We start from the raw sequence: 17,786 nt of genomic DNA, 5'->3' as shown, positions 1-17,786 counted from the left end.
AGCCAGATTTAACATCTGTTGCTAACAGGTAATGCATCAGGATAGTTTTTCATGTTAAGTTCCGCTCATATTATGCTTTTTATTGCCTTCTCAAAGGAGAATCCTTTACAAAAGTCAAACTGAGAAGAATTAACAAGTTCTGCTTGGTTAAAGAAATTAGTATTCTTTCATAAGCCACTTTTTCAATCACGTTTGAAAAGACTAAAATGCTGAACACATCTATTACTTTAACTGTGTGTTTAGCCAGATTTAACATCTGTTGCTAACAGGTAATGCATCAGGATAGTTTTTCATGTTAAGTTCCGCTCATATTATGCTTTTTATTGCCTTCTCAAAGGAGAATCCTTTACAAAAGTCAAACTGAGAAGAATTAACAAGTTCTGCTTGGTTAAAGAAATTAGTATTCTTTCATAAGCTACTTTTTCAATCACGTTTGAAAAGATTGGTAAGAGTAATGTGATTCTGTAGTTAGACGTCGTTTGCTATCTGCTGTTTTGTAAGCAAGTTTTACTACAGCATATTTCAGGCTGTCAGAAAATATGACCCAAGTCATCTATTCAGTATAGGATAATCTTAACTCAGCACAAGGTTGTAATACTAAGTTAGAAGTACTACTATAATTACTGCTTTTTAGTTAACCTAAATGGTTCAAGAATCATAAAAGAAGGTTGTATACGTGGAAGAATCCTGGAGATACTAGAAGGTATCAGATAAATTATATAATGGTAAGACAGATATTTACGAACCAGGTTTTAAATTGTAAGACATTTCCAGGGGCAAATGTGGACTCTGACCACAATCTATTGGTTATGAACTGTAGATTAAAACTGAAGAAACTGCAAAAAGGTGGGAATTTAAGGAGATGGGACCTGGATAAACTGAAAGAACCAGAGGTTGTACAGAGTTTCAGGGAGAGCATAAGGGAACAATTGACAGGAATGGGGGAAAGAAATACAGTAGAAGAAGAATGGGTAGCTCTGAGGGATGAAGTAGTGAAGGCAGCAGACGATCAAGTAGGTAAAAAGACAAGGGCTAGTAGAAATCCTTGGGTAACAGAAGAAATATTGAATTTAATTGATGAAAGGAGAAAATATAAAAACACAGTAAATGAAGCAAGCAAAAAGGAATACAAATGTCTCAAAAATGACAAAACTCTACCATCTGGTGAGCAAGATGTATGAGACAGGCGAAATACCCTCAGACTTCAAGAAGAATATAATAATTCCAATCCCAAAGAAAGCAGGTGTTGACAGATGTGAAAATTACCGAACTATCAGTTTAATAAGTCACGGCTGCAAAATACTAACGCGAATTCTTTACAGACGAATGGAAAAACTGGTAGAAGCCGACCTCGGGGAAGATCAGTTTGGATTCCGCATAAATGTTGGAACACATGAGGCAATACTGACCATACAACTTATCTTAGAAAATAGATTAAGGAAAGGCAAACTTACATTTCTAGCATTTGTAGACTTAGAGAAAGCTTTTGACAATGTTGACTGGAATACTCTCTTTCAAATTCTAAAGGTGGCAGGGGTAAAACACAGGGAGCGAAAGGCTATTTACAATTTGTACAGAAACCAGATGGCAGTAATAAGTGTCGAGGGGCATGAAAGGGAAGCAGTGGTTGGGAAGGGAGTGAGACAGGGTTGTAGCCTCTCCCCGATGTTATTCAATCTGTATATAGAGCAAGCAGTAAAGGAAACAAAAGAAAAATTCGGAGTAGGTATTAAAGTCCATGGAGAAGAAATAAAAACATTGAGGTTCGCCGATGACATTGTAATTCTGTCAGAGACAGCAAAGGACTTGGAAGAGCAGTTGAACGGAATGGACAGTGTCTTGAAAGGAGGATATAAGATGAACATCAACAAAAGCAAAACGAGGATAATGGAATGTAGTCGAATTAAGTCGGGTGATGCTGAGGGTATTAGATTAGGAAATGAGACACTTAAAGTAGTAAAGGAGTTTTGCTATTTAGGGAGTAAAATAACTGATGATGGTCGAAGTAGAGAGGATATAAAATGTAGACTGGCAATGGCAAGGAAAGCGTGTCTGATGAAGATAAATTTGTTAACATTAAGTATAGATTTAAGTGTCAGGAAGTCGTTTCTGAAAGTATTTGTATGGAGTGTAGCCATGTATGGAAGTGAAACGTGGACGACAAATAGTTTGGACAAGAAGAGAATAGAAGTTTCGAAATGTGGCGCTATAGAAGAATGCTGAAGATTAGGTGGGTGGATCACATAACTAATGAGGAGGTATTGAATAGAATTGGGGAGGAGTTTGTGGCACAACTTGACAAGAAGAAGGGACCGGTTGTTCTGAGGCATCAAGGGATCACAAATTTAGCATTGGAGGGCAGTTTGGAGGGTAAAAATCGTAGAGGGAGACCAAGAGATGAATACACTAAGCAGATTCAGAAGGATGTATGATGCAGTAAGTACTGGGAGATGAAGAAGCTTGCACAGGATAGAGTAGCATGGAGAGGTGCATCAAACCAGTCGCAGGACTGAAGACAACAACACAAGAATTTTTTAATCTTCTTCTTCTTGCTAGATCAGCAGTTGCTCCATGGAGGTGCGCCCTTCTCAGAGACAAGCAGCACTCCAGTGAATGCTGAAGATAATGACAATGAAAGAATGATGTCACAAGGATGGCAGCAGATTCATTTTGTTTCCATCCTAGGAAGTGGAAGACTGCTGAAGTAATGTAACGAATGTAAATGTTTATCAAGAGAAGTGTTCCCTGCTCCAATATTCAATTACTATATAACATTTTATGAAGAAACTGTATCTCGTATTTGGTGGATTTGCGAGATAGTTTAGACTTAGTTTTATAGATTCAAGATTTCAGTCTATGAAGACGAAGTCAACAACAAGAATAAGCATGGTGCATAAGAACAGCAAAGCAAAAGAAGATCTCAGGTGATCGTATTATGGTTCCTGTACCCTTTCAGCTCTCACTCTTAATCTAACTACAAATCAGCTGCGGCATAACACAGTTAACACTTCAGTACAAGCTGCTGTAATTTACTTTGCAATAGTGGTTTCAAGTGTAACTACAGTTGAAATTTCCTATAATGACATCAGTTACTACCACAACTCCACTATAACATTGTGATTTCTGTGGTATGGCCATTTTCCTTGAGAGGAACATACTTCTCATGCCTGCTTAATACGCCAAATGTATATAGGTGTATCTATCTCGTGCATAATGTCATTTTCTTGTCCTAGTGTACTCACACTACAGTGATGGTATCTATCACAGAACTTGTCAGCAGTACATGTGATGTCAGTTTCCATAACAATTTGTTACGAAGTGCATACATGTCAGAACAACATGGCCAATAAAAGGTAGAAGAAAAAGTAAAAGTGACTCATGAAATCAAGAATGGAGCTAAAATGGTTGATGAGCGTCATCAATTTGGCCTTCGATTCTTCAGTCCAAACAATTGGAAGAACAAGTGTGAAACCGTTTCTGCATTTGTACACAATGGATCTGAAATTAAGGTGTTACGAAAAGCTCAGCATAGGCGACATGGATGAAAAGCTGTTTAAGTGGTTTAAGTAAAAGTGAAGCATCAGTGTACCCTTTAGTGGGTCTCCCCTTATGGTGAAAGCAGAATTTGCCAAGAAATTAAAAGATGAGGAGTTTTTGTGCACCAGTAGCTGGATTGACAGATTCGAGCAATGTCATGGCATTACTTTTGAGCGGTGAAGCCAACAGTGTAAGTACTGAAACAATCCAACAATGGCTTGCTAACATATGGCCTACAATTCGTGAAGGATATGCAGACTGTGACATCTTTAATGCAAAGACTGACATATTTTTTAAATGGACACCTGACAAAACTCTGAAATTCAGGGGCGAAAAACCTGTTGGTGGTAAGTTATGAACAAATAACAGTTCTGGTTTGTGTTAATGCAGATGGAACTGAGAAGAAAAAATTGCTCATAAAAGGTAAATCAAAAAATCCTAGGTGTTTTAAGCATGTAAAACATCTGCCAGTGCACTAGAATGTTAATAAAAACTTCTGGATCACCTCCAAACTCTTTGTAACTGAAATAAGGAATCAGGATTGGGAGCTTAGAAGTCAGAAAAGGACTGGTTCTTGTTGACAACACATCCTACACACTCTGGTCTGAAGAATTTTCAGCTTATTTCTCTTTCTGCAAATACAAGCTTATTGCAGCCCATGAACCAAGGGGTAATTAGGGGGCCAAACTACCATTATTGTAAGCTCATATTACTGAAAATGAAACACTGCATTGAAAAAAGCAGGTTTTTTTCTATTACACAAATGGATGTGATCAGAGGCATTACCAAAACCTGAAGCCGGGTCACAGCCTAAACATCAAGAACTGTTCCCGCCATGCGGGAATCATATCTGAAGAAATAAATGATGTCGAAACTGAAGACACATTCGATGACACTGATGATCTGCTGCTGTCTGCATTGTTGCCAGAAATCAACTGTGATATTCTCAACCAGTGTGGCTATGAAATGTAGGTGAGAATAGATGATGACATTGTTACATCTGAAGCGCAAACTGAAGATGAAATTGCAAATGAAGTGAAGAATCAGGTCCACAGTGACCACGAAGTGCGTGAAGGAGATGAAGAAGAAGAAGAACAAAATAAAATGCCTATCCCTACTGTGATTGACACTTTATAAGCCATAAGAGTTCTGATCACCATCTATGAAACTTGGGGAGGGAGCAGTGTTATTGCAAATGAAATAATGAACACAGCATGTAATTTAGAAAGTGTGTATTGGGCACACAGACAGCAGAATAAAATGACTGATTACTTCTCTCCTAAGTAAAGAAGTTTGATGTGTACTCAACAGGCTTAAGAATGAATACTTTATGTAAAATAAAACAAGGCTAAATGAATTTGTTGTTTTCCGTTTGCTACCACAATATATTGAAAATATGGATCTCAGTTAAGATGACACGCTTTTATAACAACATAATTTTCGAGGTCCTCTGAATGTCGTTATGGCCAGGTTCCACTGTACTATCTGTCCTACAGTTGCATTTTCCACATGAATTAATCCTGGGAAAAGCCTGGGGCCCATGTTGTAATTCACTGGGATTTGATGATGCAGCTCTGGTCAAACTGGATGCTTTTAGCAATCAGTTTTGCAAATAGCCACTTACAAGAAGCATTCAGATACAGCCCAGGCTGTGTGAAATGTGACCAAATTAGGAATGATGGATCACTCACATCCATGTGTGATCTCCTTTTCCCCTGAGTGATTATCCTATTTCTGTATTAACCCATTCCACAGAGCACTCCTTCCAGGACCTATCACACAAAATAAAGAGTGACAAGGTGTTAACACTAGTGTAATGTTCATTCTCTGCAGTATGCTTAATGTGTTCCTAGCTGTACAATTAAGATTACAGCCCAGAAAGTTACTTGCACCTGAGACTGTAATTACATGGTCTTTTCCAAGATCCTACCCAAGAGAGCACAAATAACAAGTGACATAGCTGAGTCTTGCATGTGGCTGCAAATACTAGTTACCTGGTACTGACTACCTGGATAGTTTTGTACCAGTGGTGACATACCCCACCCATGGATACTACTCAGCAATAAGACTTTCATGACGATCTTAAAATGGAGCTGCTCTGTGACAATGATGTAAAAGATATGATGATGCAGTATCAAATACTCTGCCTCTCTTACTCAAGTAGTGGAAGAAACCAGAACCCACAACATTACTGTATATGGCAACAGGTGTGTAGCTGTGCGAGCAAAGAGAACACACAGTCCAAAAATCAGAATGCCTCCTGAATGATCAGAACGTGTCAGGAAAGGAAATAATTCAAACAACAAAATGACTCTTCAACAACTGTAACCAACACAGTAAAGATATGATACAAAAAAATATGGTGAAATATGTAAATTAAAATTAAGAAATATATGTCATGGTTAACTTAGAACTTAAGAAAATTCAAAAGAATTTACAGGAATGGGAGACATCAGCCAACCAATGGGAAAGCTTTCCCCTGGTGAACACACAATGCAGAGTGCTCCTGAGATTGAAGACAGATGCATGTGAGATATGTTTACTGAAAGAGCACATTCAAAGTGTCAATATTATTTAATCAGTGTAACATAGATAAGGTGATGCTACTGTGTACCAAGTACTCTTCCCAGAAATAAACTATGTGGATAATGCCACAATTACCATATTTACCCAATTATAAAAAGGTTTTTCCCCCAAATTCGTAATTCAAAAAATAAAGGGTCATTTTACATTTACGTAAGAAGCTTTGGCTTGAGGTTTCACACAAATTTATTTTGGAGAATTCCAAAGGGTAGGGCTTAACAAACAAGCTTGCATTCAAATAGACTAGGGATTTCCTGGTATGCAGAAGTGCTCCTGTGATTGATACAGAATCATCCTTGCTCGAACAATCACATGACATTTGACTGATGGTGCCAGTGCAAGGGACAGTCGTGAAACTACGAACTAGCCACTACAACAATCTAATGAGCTGCTTAAAAATCGACAATTTTGTGAAACACAAGAGGAAACTGCATTAAATACTATCAACTTACAAACTTTTGTTGCATTTGAACAGGTTTGCAATAAAAGTTCTTATATATGTAGAGATACTGTATACATACATTTATGCTGCTTTTCAAGTAAAGGTAACATTCAAAGGTGAAAATCTTGTTGTTCAAAAAACCATTACTTGATTCTGGACCTAAGTCAGTATTTCATTTGGTTATGAGAAACTGTAATGATTTACCAAGTGGGTTGCAAATGAGAAATTCGGTCACTGTTCATGCCTTAGAATACTGCAAGTAAACATTTCCAGCTTTAGGGCAAGATGGTGACATTCAGATAACACAAGAAAGAAAATTAATCAATAATTAAACATCTAACAAACTAAATTAATCACATTAAACTGACTGGAATTATTATCGCAAGAAAAAGTTGTGGCAGAAAGACCCATTATGGAGATAATGCAAACAGATGCCACTATATCGCAGGTTGAGCAAAAGTTCAATTACTGGACTGAGTCGTGATACAAGCTTTTATTTATGTATTGTCTAGATGGGGGTAGTGTTGCACTTATGTGTTTTGTGCAGCAAAGATGTCGATGCTCAACTTATGGCATGACAGGAATGAATAGGGTGTGTGTCAGCTGCTGGTTCTACACAGCCAATGAGAGAGCAGTGGGCAGATGAGGTATTTGGGAGCAAGAGACATTGTAGCATTCTCATGTCAATATAGAAGTGAAATCCACTATTTATTCAGAGAGAGAGAGAGAGAGAGAGAGAGAGAGAGAGAGAGAGAGAGAGAGAGAGAGAACACCAGCAGCTGTGTTCTCAAGTCCCACTGTAAGCACAACCTCAGGAATTGCAACATATTCGGAAGAAACAGTCATATGTTTGTGACAATGACAATATAAGGCTCACATTTTGTCACTTGTTATAACCCCTCTTTAGAAGTTCTGGATCATTGTAGACTTCCTCCAGCAATTCTTAAACATTATTATGCAATGTCTCTTTTGATCGAAAATCAACAAATTTGGAACAAACATTGCTGCTACACGTTTCATACCCAAAATATATGAAAAAATTGCTTGGCATGAGGCAAAGGATACGTCGACACTGTCAGCACCCGCTCTTATGGTGATCTAGTGATTTTCGGAACCATTTTATTTACTTCTTCCACAGTCTCGTCAGTAATTGATATGCTATGGCCTCCAGGGCAGTCGTCGTCTCCAATGTCTTATCAATCCTCTCTCAAAAGTTTATACCACTCAAACTCTTGTGTTATTCGTAGTTGATTCGTCAAAAGCTACAGCCAACATTTTGAATGTGGTGCTGCACTTTATTCCATTTTCAAGCAAAATCTTTCTCAAAAGTAAAAATTTGCCAAACAGTTGAAAACACATACAACCTTTTCCACTGTCAACAATAAACTAAATATTCAAAACAGCTGAAAATGCAAATGTACATCAGGAAAGGGGGGGGGGGGGGGGGAAGATTAAAAAATTTAAAAATTGGACGTATAAAGCAAAAGAAAAAGAATTCCTATTATCTTTTGATCACACCTCATATCTATTAGCCCAAATCACTCTAGCTCTTGTACGAGGTGCATTCAAGTTCTAAGGCCTCTGATTTTTTTTCTAATTAACTACTCACCCGAAATCGATGAAACTGGCGTTACTTCTCGACGTAATCGCCCTGCAGACGTACACATTTTTCACAATGCTGATGCCATGATTCCATGGCAGCGGCGGAGGCTTCTTTAGGAGTCTGTTTTGACCACTGGAAAATCGCCGAGGCAATAGCAGCACGGCTGCTGAATGTGCGGCCACGGAGTGTGTCTTTCATTGTTGGAAAAAGCCAAAAGTCACTAGGAGCCAGGTCAGGTGAGTAGTGAGCATGAGGAATCACTTCAAAGTTGTTATCACGAAGAAACTGTTGCGTAACGTTAGCTCGATGCACGGGTGCGTTGTCTTGGTGAAACAGCACACGCGCAGCCCTTCCCGGACGTTTTTGTTGCAGTGCAGGAAGGAATTTGTTCTTCAAAACATTTTCGTAGGATGCACCTGTTACCGTAGTGCCCTTTGGAACGCAATGGGTAAGGATTACGCCCTCGCTGTCCCAGAACATGGACACCATCATTTTTTCAGCACTGGCGGTTACCCGAAATTTTTTTGGTGGCGGTGAATCTGTGTGCTTCCATTGAGCTGACTGGCACTTTGTTTCTGGATTGAAAAATGGCATCCACGTCTCATCCATTGTCACAACCGACGAAAAGAAAGTCCCATTCATGCTGTCGTTGCGCGTCAACATTGCTTGGCAACATGCCACACGGGCAGCCATGTGGTCGTCCGTCAGCATTCGTGGCACCCACCCGGATGACACTTTTCGCATTTTCAGGTCGTCATGCAGGATTGTGTGCACAGAACCCATAGAAATGCCAACTCTGGAGGCAATCTGTTCAACAGTCATTTGGCGATCCCCCAAAACAATTCTCTCCACTTTCTCAATCATGTCGTCAAACCGGCTTGTGCGAGCCCGGGGTTGTTTCGGTTTGTTGTCACACGATGTTCTGCCTTCATTAAACTGTCGCACCCACGAATGCACTTTCGACACATCCATAACTCCATCACCACATGTCTCCTTCAACTGTCTATGAATTTCAATTGGTTTCACACCACGCAAATTCAGAAAACGAATGATTGCACGCTGTTCAAGTAAGGAAAACGTCGCCATTTTAAGTATTTAAAACAGTTCTCATTCTTGCCGCTGGCAGTAAAATTCCATCTGCCATACGGTGCTGCCATCTCTGGGACGTATTGACAATGAACGCGGCCTCATTTTAAAATAATGCGCATGTTTCTATCTCTTTACAGTCCGGAGAAAAAAAATCTGAGGCCTTAGAACTTGAATGCACCTCGTAGTACATCCACAACGATAAAATTCAACCTAGCCAATTTTCAAAGTATTATGTAGTTTACGAAACAACAGTTTATTCTTACATCAGTCTTTACAAGGCCATCTCGGTCCAAAACTGGCAGTCAGCAGTCAGAATTTATATGCATAAATATCTGTGTCAAAATATGTGAAAAAGACTGTATCTTGTGGAAGAAATACTATTTAAAAAAAAAAGGACACACCTGTGTTTATACGCTGATTTGGAAACTAAAGACTGTGCCACACGTAATTATTTTACTTGGAGTGACTTTCAAAACTATGACCAAATTATGGACAGATTACTGAAAAATTGTGCTTCAGCTGCATGCCAAGAGATTTACAAAACTTCCTCATAATTCCAGTTAATTACTGTGAAGGCTACCCTTGTGTGGACACCAGTTACTTTTTGTATCAGATAAATTGGCCATTGTCTCAACAGAGACAACTAAATTGAATAAATGTGCAAATTAGTGAAACTAAAATTGTTGAGTCATCTGCATTATTGAATGGAAACCTTTCAGGAGTCAATAACATTTCTGTAGTTCTGTTTTATCTACAGAGTGGAGACCACCACTAGAGAGAACAGTTAGAGCTAAAGTACATTGGGGTAATGACCTTATCACAAGATAATGAAAATAACCCACAGGTCCATGAAGAGATGCGTCAGCAGATACCTAGGTGTCTTACTGGATGAGTGACAAAGCTGCAATGTACATATTCAAGAAATGAGCAAGAGAGGCAGGAATATGGTGAACAAAATCTTAATCCCTGCTAGTTCTGGTTACAAACAAGTTATGGTTACAAATTACCAATGCAGACAATAAGAAAAAATCATAACACCGTCCTAATTGCGATTATGGGATACTGTCCAACTACCTGGGCACTCATAACACCAGCACAGGTAGTTAACATGGTGTAATGCGGAATACTTCAGTTGATGGGAACTTTTGGTACTCTGTCAGTTGAGATGTTGCAGGTAATGCTTGGCTGTCACAGGGATGATGCCAAACAGCAAGATGCAGCACATATGGTTTTTTTCCAAAATATAAAACAGAGACTATGAATGAGGCACTTGAATCTCTCAAGAGGCCTGGTATTTCCTGACTGGTGATTAACCTTGCACAACCTACTGACATCGAAGTGTTCAAATACAAACCTCCAAATGTGCCTGTAGTGAAAAGGGCATGCCAGAATGTACTATCAGGAGATGTCCACTGTATGCCAATGTTGGCAATACTGATAGGCAGCAATTGAACTGGGACAGAAGACTTGATACTAAGGAAATACTACTATGCAAGACGGAAAGGCAGTTCCTGTACAACACTGGCAAAGCCATTTCAAAAAAGGCTTGGGCAGTGTGTTACCTTACCAATCAACTCCTGTCTACTGCACTACATGATGATGTGACAGAAGATCGAGATGCAGCACAGTGAAGACAGCCGAGTTCAACAGTTACAGCAGACGAACAGCCAACACTACACATATGGTGATCATAACACCAACAGAACAGTCAAAACATAGCCATGGGCCATGTCTAGCTACCCCAGGAACTGGAATCTGAGTGGCGTGGGCTGGTACATGGCACTACCACTCACCAACAGCAACGATCCTCCTTTGAACTAGAGGAGTTGTCTCCTGTCACCAGGTAGCTGACAGACAACAAAAGAGGCAAATGCAACCACAACGCCTTCCTCGGCACACAAGGAACTGGTAGGATATGCCTACAGACCATGGAGCGATGGATGCATTGTTGAATGTGACAGACAAGAACTGATGTTATAGCAGTGGTAGACACATTTAGATTTTGCAGTAGGCGTGATTTTTATTAATAGTAGAATTAATTATGTTGATGAGAAGTGGTATTGTTTTGAATGTAATAATGTATTTTGTATAATTAGGGGCCAATGTACTGAAAAAAAAATTGCTGCTGATAACAACAACTTGTGTACGAATGAGTGCAGCCTAGTTTAAATTACAGGTAATAGGATAAAATGTAATAAATAAATGTCAAAGGTTATAAACAATATGCCACTTTTCTGCAATAGTAAAATGAGTGGTCAGTAGGTCACATCTGCCATGAATGAACATGGCAACCTCTTAACATAGAGTCAGAGCACATGATGCATTGCAGCATTCTGCCTGCATAAGCCAAGCCCATTACAGTCTCGCACCATATGCCCAGTTCTGTCGGATCAATTCTGAACTTTGGTTGACTGAATACTTTTGTCCTCCAACTTCCAAATCACGGAAGCTATTGGCAACTGTTAGACGGAAGCTAGCGGGCTTGCAGTCTCTCTTATCTTTCCACCGACTTGGAAAGTCTGATTATAATCCTGTAGCCTTAACGTTACTACTAAAGACTGCAGCTTGCAAAACTGATGGCTCTTCTTGCGATTCAGATAAACATCCCCAAATTCCAAGATGAGCTTCTTTCTAACCAAATTGAGTACAACAGTGATGATCAGTGCATCTCCAGAAGTGGCCAACATATTTCCTTGTGCAGGATGTTACACCACATGAAAATAATGCCAACATTCCTCACTCTGACTGCAAGACCTGACAATTCTGAGGCAAACTCCACACTTTACCATTTTGAAAATTCAAGGTATTTGATTAAAAACTTTTGTTCAAAGAAAGAAAACACCCAACAGATTTCTATATTTGCTTGTAAAATAAAATCATTTAGAATGAAAATTATTTTGTAGTTATTACGTTATATAGTTGAAATGTAGCTTTTAAGACTGAATACTTTGCGTAATGAATTTCACTTATGAGTGAAACTAAAAATTATCCACAAAAAATAACTTTATTTACAATAAAGAATTAAAATTATTTGCAAGAGATCATGTTCACATGATTTTCAAGAGCAATTTATTTGATCTTAAGTGTCAGTTAAGTTAAGAGATGCCAACATTACCTGCCACAGAAATGGGGATTAGGTTAGTTCACAGGCATTACATAATCAAGAAAAATCAAAATAATTTGTCGGATTATATTCAACTTATAGGTTTGTTAATAAAGGAGTTATATAAAACAAGTAACTGCATGCATTTACTGATATTAAGACTGAATATAATGTTGTTGCAAAGTATTTTCTCACTTTAATACTATCTCCAATGTTATTCCATCTCTACACTGAGAAAGCAGCAAAGAAAACCAAAGACAAATTTGGTAAGGAAATTACAGTTCAGAAAAGAGAAATACTTTTAGGTTTGCTAACGACATATTAATCTATCAGTGGCAGCAATGGAGTGCGAACAGCAATCTGTGAATGGTCTCATAAACATGGTTAACACCAACAAATGATAAACAAGGATAACTGAATTAAAGTAGGCAATGGTGAGAAAATTGGATTAGGAAATGAGGAATTAAAAGTGGTGGAGGAGTTTTGCTGTTCAGGCAACAAAATAAATAAAGATGGCAGAAATAAAGAGTTACTAGTTTCTCCATGTGCTGATTCTCGACTATTTCTTTAATTAATAAAAACTGCCTCAGTTGCTGTTGATAACTTCACTGATTCCACTAAAAGTTTCAAGGGATTCTGAAAGATTATGATGTAGAGAAGCACTGTCCCAATGACAAAAGTGCATGTCAGGTGGATTTAAAATATCAAGTGCCCAATGATCCATTGCACAAGTAAGATATTTGTTGAAAGATAAAATCGAAGTATTTGGTGCATAGTATGGACTTCCAGGAAAGTAAAGAATGGTTTATTTATCAATCAATTAACAGAATTGTGGGAAGCAACATGTTACAAGAGGATATAAACAGGGTGTATAAGTCAACAAGAAAAAAATTCTAGGATGAAAATTCCCCACACTTCCCATTTGTCCCTGGGCGTATACAGTGCAAGCAACAGCAAGATAAGCACTTCTGAAACAAATTTGTTAACATTGTACTAGGGGCGTTTGAAAAGTCTGAGAGATGGCACCACCGGCACGTATCGAGGTCATATTTAGTTAGTAGCATGTTTGGAAAGAACGCACACCAAGTTTCAGCCATATTGGTCAATTTCTTTGTGTTTGGCATTTGTTTGAATCAAGGAAGTCGAGCGATTGTCAAAAAATGGCCGAAAAAGAGTTTTGTGTGGTGATTAAACATTACTTTATGAAAGGCAAAACGCCTCAGGAGACTAAAGAGAAGCTTGATAAATGTTACGGTGATTCTGCACCTTCGATTAGAACAGTTTCTAAGTGGTTTCAGAATTTTCGGAGTGGCCATATGGGCACAAGTGATGCTGAACGTTCTGGACGCCCTGTGGAGGTTACGACTCCAGAAATCATTGATAAAATCCATGATATGATGATGCATGACAGAAGAGTTAAGGTGTGTGAGATTTCTAGTGCTGTGGGCATCTTGAATGAACAGGTACATAATATTTTGCATAAACATTTGGACAGGAGAAAGCTATCCGCAAGATGGGTTCCGCAATTGAGCAAAAACGGAATCGTGTGAAGTGTTGCAGCTGTTCAGAAAGAATCCAAAGGACTTTAAGCGTCGTTTCGTCACTGTGGATGAAACATGGATACATTACTATACTCCTGAGACCAAACAACAATCTAAACAATGGGTTAGCAAGGGAGAATCTGCACAAAAAAAGGTGAAGACCATTCCTTCAGCCAGAAAGGTTATGGCGACTGTCTTTTGGGATTCGCAAGGGATAATCCTCATCAACTATATGGAAAAGGGTAAAACCGAGCTTCAAGAAAAACTCCGGCAATTGGACAGCAAAAAATTCATTTTCCATCACTACAATGCACCAGCACACACCTCAGCAGTTGTGGTCGCAAAATTAATGGAAATAGGATTCCAACTCGTTTCACATCCCTCCTATTCTCCAGACTTGGCTCCCTCGGACTACTATTTGTTCCCCAATTTGAAGAAATGGCTGGTGCGACAAAGATTTTATTCAAACGAGGAGGTGACTGCAGCAACTAATAGCTATTTTGCAGACTTGGACAATTCCTATTATTCGGAAGGGATAAACAAATTAGAACAGTATAGAACAAAGTGAACAAGTCTAAAAGGAGACTTTGTCAAAAAATAAAATAGGTTTACCCCAAAACACGTAAGTAGTTTTTATTTTTGCATGGACTTTTCAAACGCCCCTCGTATACAAATTTAAGTGTTTGGCAGTCTTTTCTGAAGGTATTTGTCTAGAGGGTAGCCTTGTGCAGCAGTGAAATGTGGATGACAAACAGTCCACACAAAAAGAGAACAGAAGCATTGGAAATGTGGTACTATGCGAGAAAGTTAAGTTTAGATGGGCTGATCAAATAACTAATGAGGAGATACTTAAATACACTGGGAAAAAATAAGAAAATTATGGCACAGCTTGACTAAAAAGTAGGATTGGTTGATATGAGACATCAAGGAATTATCAATGTGGTAATGGAGGGAAGTGAGGGGGTTAAAAATTGTAGAGGAAGGCCGAAGCTTGAATACAGCAGGCAGGTTCAAATGAACGTAGATTGTAGAGGTTTGCATGGGGTGCATTTGCGTCGAGAGCTATATCAAATGTCTCTTCGGACGAAGAAAACAACACGCATTATATCCTTGTGACAAATGTATTAATATTCTATAGCTGTAAATGCATTAAAATGATATCTATGAAGCTATGGAACAGTAAAGTCAGAATTATTAATTTATCTAATTGAAAAACAAGACGTTCTTTAACACAACAACAACTGTCGCACTGATGTTTTATATACTTACTAATCTGCATCATTCTACACCTGACACAGCAATTTATTTATAACAGGGCATTTCTGGAAGTCAATATACTTTTATCACAGAAGTAAGATACGTTTCGGACATAATATGGACTTCCAGGAAATCAAACAATGGTTTACTACTGATCTATGCAAAATCTTGTGTGTATAAACTGAATCCTCTGTAGACTGATTCGCCTTTTTGTGAGGATATTGCCTTTTTATTGGTTATTTCTCAATACATTTTGCTTCTGCTTAGGTCTAATAATAAAAGCCAAACCTAGGGACTTTTTTTCAATGCTTTGTATATTTTTAATGAACCTGTGGCATCTCTCCACTCCCATGTTAATACTAAATAATGTAGACATTTGCTTAACTATCTTTATTATTTGTCAATCTTTTCTTTATCACTATGTTTAGCTACTAGCAACCATACAGATCAAATAACAGCAATACTGCATTTACCACTGTAGTAATAAACATAGTACATTTACATCTACATGGATACTCTGCAAGTCATATTCCAGTGCCTCATCGACCCACCTTCACAATAATTCTCTATTATTCCACTCTCAAACAGCATGCGGAAAAAAACAAACATCTATATCTTTTTGTGCGAGATTTGATTTCACTTATTTTTTATGAGGATCATTTTTCCCCATGTAGGTTGGCACCAACAAAACACTTTCGCATTCGGAGGAGAAAGCTGGTGATTGAAATTTCCAGAGAAGATCCTGCTGCAAAGAGAAAACCTTTGTTTAATGATGTCTGTCCAAAATCCTGCATCATGTCCAAAACACACTCTCCCCTATTTTTCAATAATACAAAACGTGCAGCTCTTCTTTGAACTGATAAGGATTCCACATCATGGAGCAATACTCCAAAAGACGATGCAGAAGCATAGTGTAGGCAATCTCTTTAGTTAAGTCGGTTGCATCTTCTAAGTGTTCTGCCAATAAACTGCAGTCTTCTGTTTGTCTTCCCCGCAACACTTTCTGTGTGTTCTTTCCAATTTCAATTTTTGTAATTGTAATTCCTAGGTATATTGTTGAGTTTATGGCATTTAGATTTAATTTATCATGTAACCAAAGTTTAATGGATTCCTTTTATCACTCATGTGGGTGATCTCACACTTTTTATTATTTAGAGCCAACTGCCAATTTCTGCACCATACAGACGTCTTTTCTAAATCGTTTTGCAATTTGTTTTGATTTTCTAATGACTAGATGATAAATGACAGCATTGTCTGCAAACAAATTAAGACAGCTGCTCAGATTGTCTCTTAAATCTTTCATATAGATAAGGAACAGCAAAGAGCCTATGACACTACCTTGGAGAACAAGAGAAATCACTTCTTTTTTTGGTTTATGACTTTCCATCGATTACAACAAACTGTGACCTTTAAAATACGAATCCAGTGCATTAATTGAGACTGCCCATATGCACGCAATTTCATTACAAGCTGCTTGTGAGGTACTGTCAAAAGCCTTATGGAAATCTACAAATACGGAATCAATGTGAAATTCCTTGCCAAGAACGCAACACTTTATGTGAGTAAAGAGCTAATTGTGTTTCACAAGAATGATGTTTTCTAAATCCATTTTGACTGAGTGTCAACAGACTGTTCTCTTCAAGGTAATTCATAAGGTTCAAACACAATATATGTTCCAAAATCCTACTGCATATTGATGTTAATGATATGGACTTGTAATTTAGTGGATTACTCCTTTTTCCTTTCTTGAATATTGGTGTGACCTGTGCAACTTTCCAGTCTTTGGGTATGGATCTTTTGTTGAGCAAGTGGTTGTATATGATTTTTAAGTATGGGGCTATAGCACCAGCATAGTCTGGAAAGAATCTAATTGGTATACTGTCTGGATCAAAAAACTTGCTTTTAAGTGATTTAAGTTACTTCACTACTCTGAGGTTATCTTCTTCTAAGTTACTCATGTTGGCGGCTGTTCTTGATTCAAATTCTGGAATATTTACTTCTACATAGGACAATGCTGTGTTTCCTGTAACAAAATGAAGGATTAATCAATTCTGAGTCCATTGCAGGTACTATTCTTGATCCCTCACAATCATAAACCTTTTTTCCTCACTTCTACTTTCACTGCTGCTGCTCAGAACATGGCACATGTTCAGCAACATGTCAATAAGATGGTGCTTACCAACCCTCCAATGTTGGTCTCTCTCTCTCTCTCTCTCTCTCTCTCTCTCTCTAAATTCCTGGACAATGTTGTCTCCCCTGCCTTTGCATCACCTTCTATTAGTGAAAAAGGAATGTTTGACAAATAGAAGTTGTTCTTGGCTTTTACCAGTACTGTATAAACATTTCTTTTCTGTGGAAGTATAAATTACCTGTTCCAATATTGTGAATGTATTCTTTTTTCACCGGTAAAACAATATTTGTTACAATTAGTGTCCCCTGCTCACTAGGTTGTATCACAGATGCAGTGCTTCCACCAGGTCTTAGAGTTCCTTCAACTTCGAGCCTCTGGATTTCGTGCAATGCTGCCTGTCTGCGATGTGCTGAAAGATAATTCACAGAAAATTAAGCAGAAATGAAGACCTGAGTATAAAAGACAAAGAAATCTTTAAATAAAGAGGTATGTCAGGAGTT

General features: G+C 38.2%; 1 protein-coding gene across 5 annotated transcripts in view; it reads right to left on the bottom strand.

Moving 5' to 3' along the window:
• LOC126195017 (anillin-like) overlaps window positions 1-17,786 on the bottom strand; it is a 171,166-nt gene that overhangs the window by 26,912 nt on the left and 126,468 nt on the right. For all 5 annotated transcript variants that reach the window (XM_049933446.1, XM_049933448.1, XM_049933447.1 and 2 more), the window contains one exon: window positions 17,525-17,695. In XM_049933446.1, the coding sequence (XP_049789403.1) occupies window positions 17,525-17,695 (171 nt within the window). The remainder of the gene's footprint in view (window positions 1-17,524; window positions 17,696-17,786) is intronic.

This window comes from Schistocerca nitens, chromosome 7, assembly GCF_023898315.1.
Source record: "Schistocerca nitens isolate TAMUIC-IGC-003100 chromosome 7, iqSchNite1.1, whole genome shotgun sequence".
NCBI classification, from domain to species: Eukaryota; Metazoa; Arthropoda; class Insecta; order Orthoptera; family Acrididae; genus Schistocerca; species Schistocerca nitens.
Note: the sequence above shows the minus strand (reverse complement) of the source record. Positions and strands in the feature narration are given on the sequence as shown.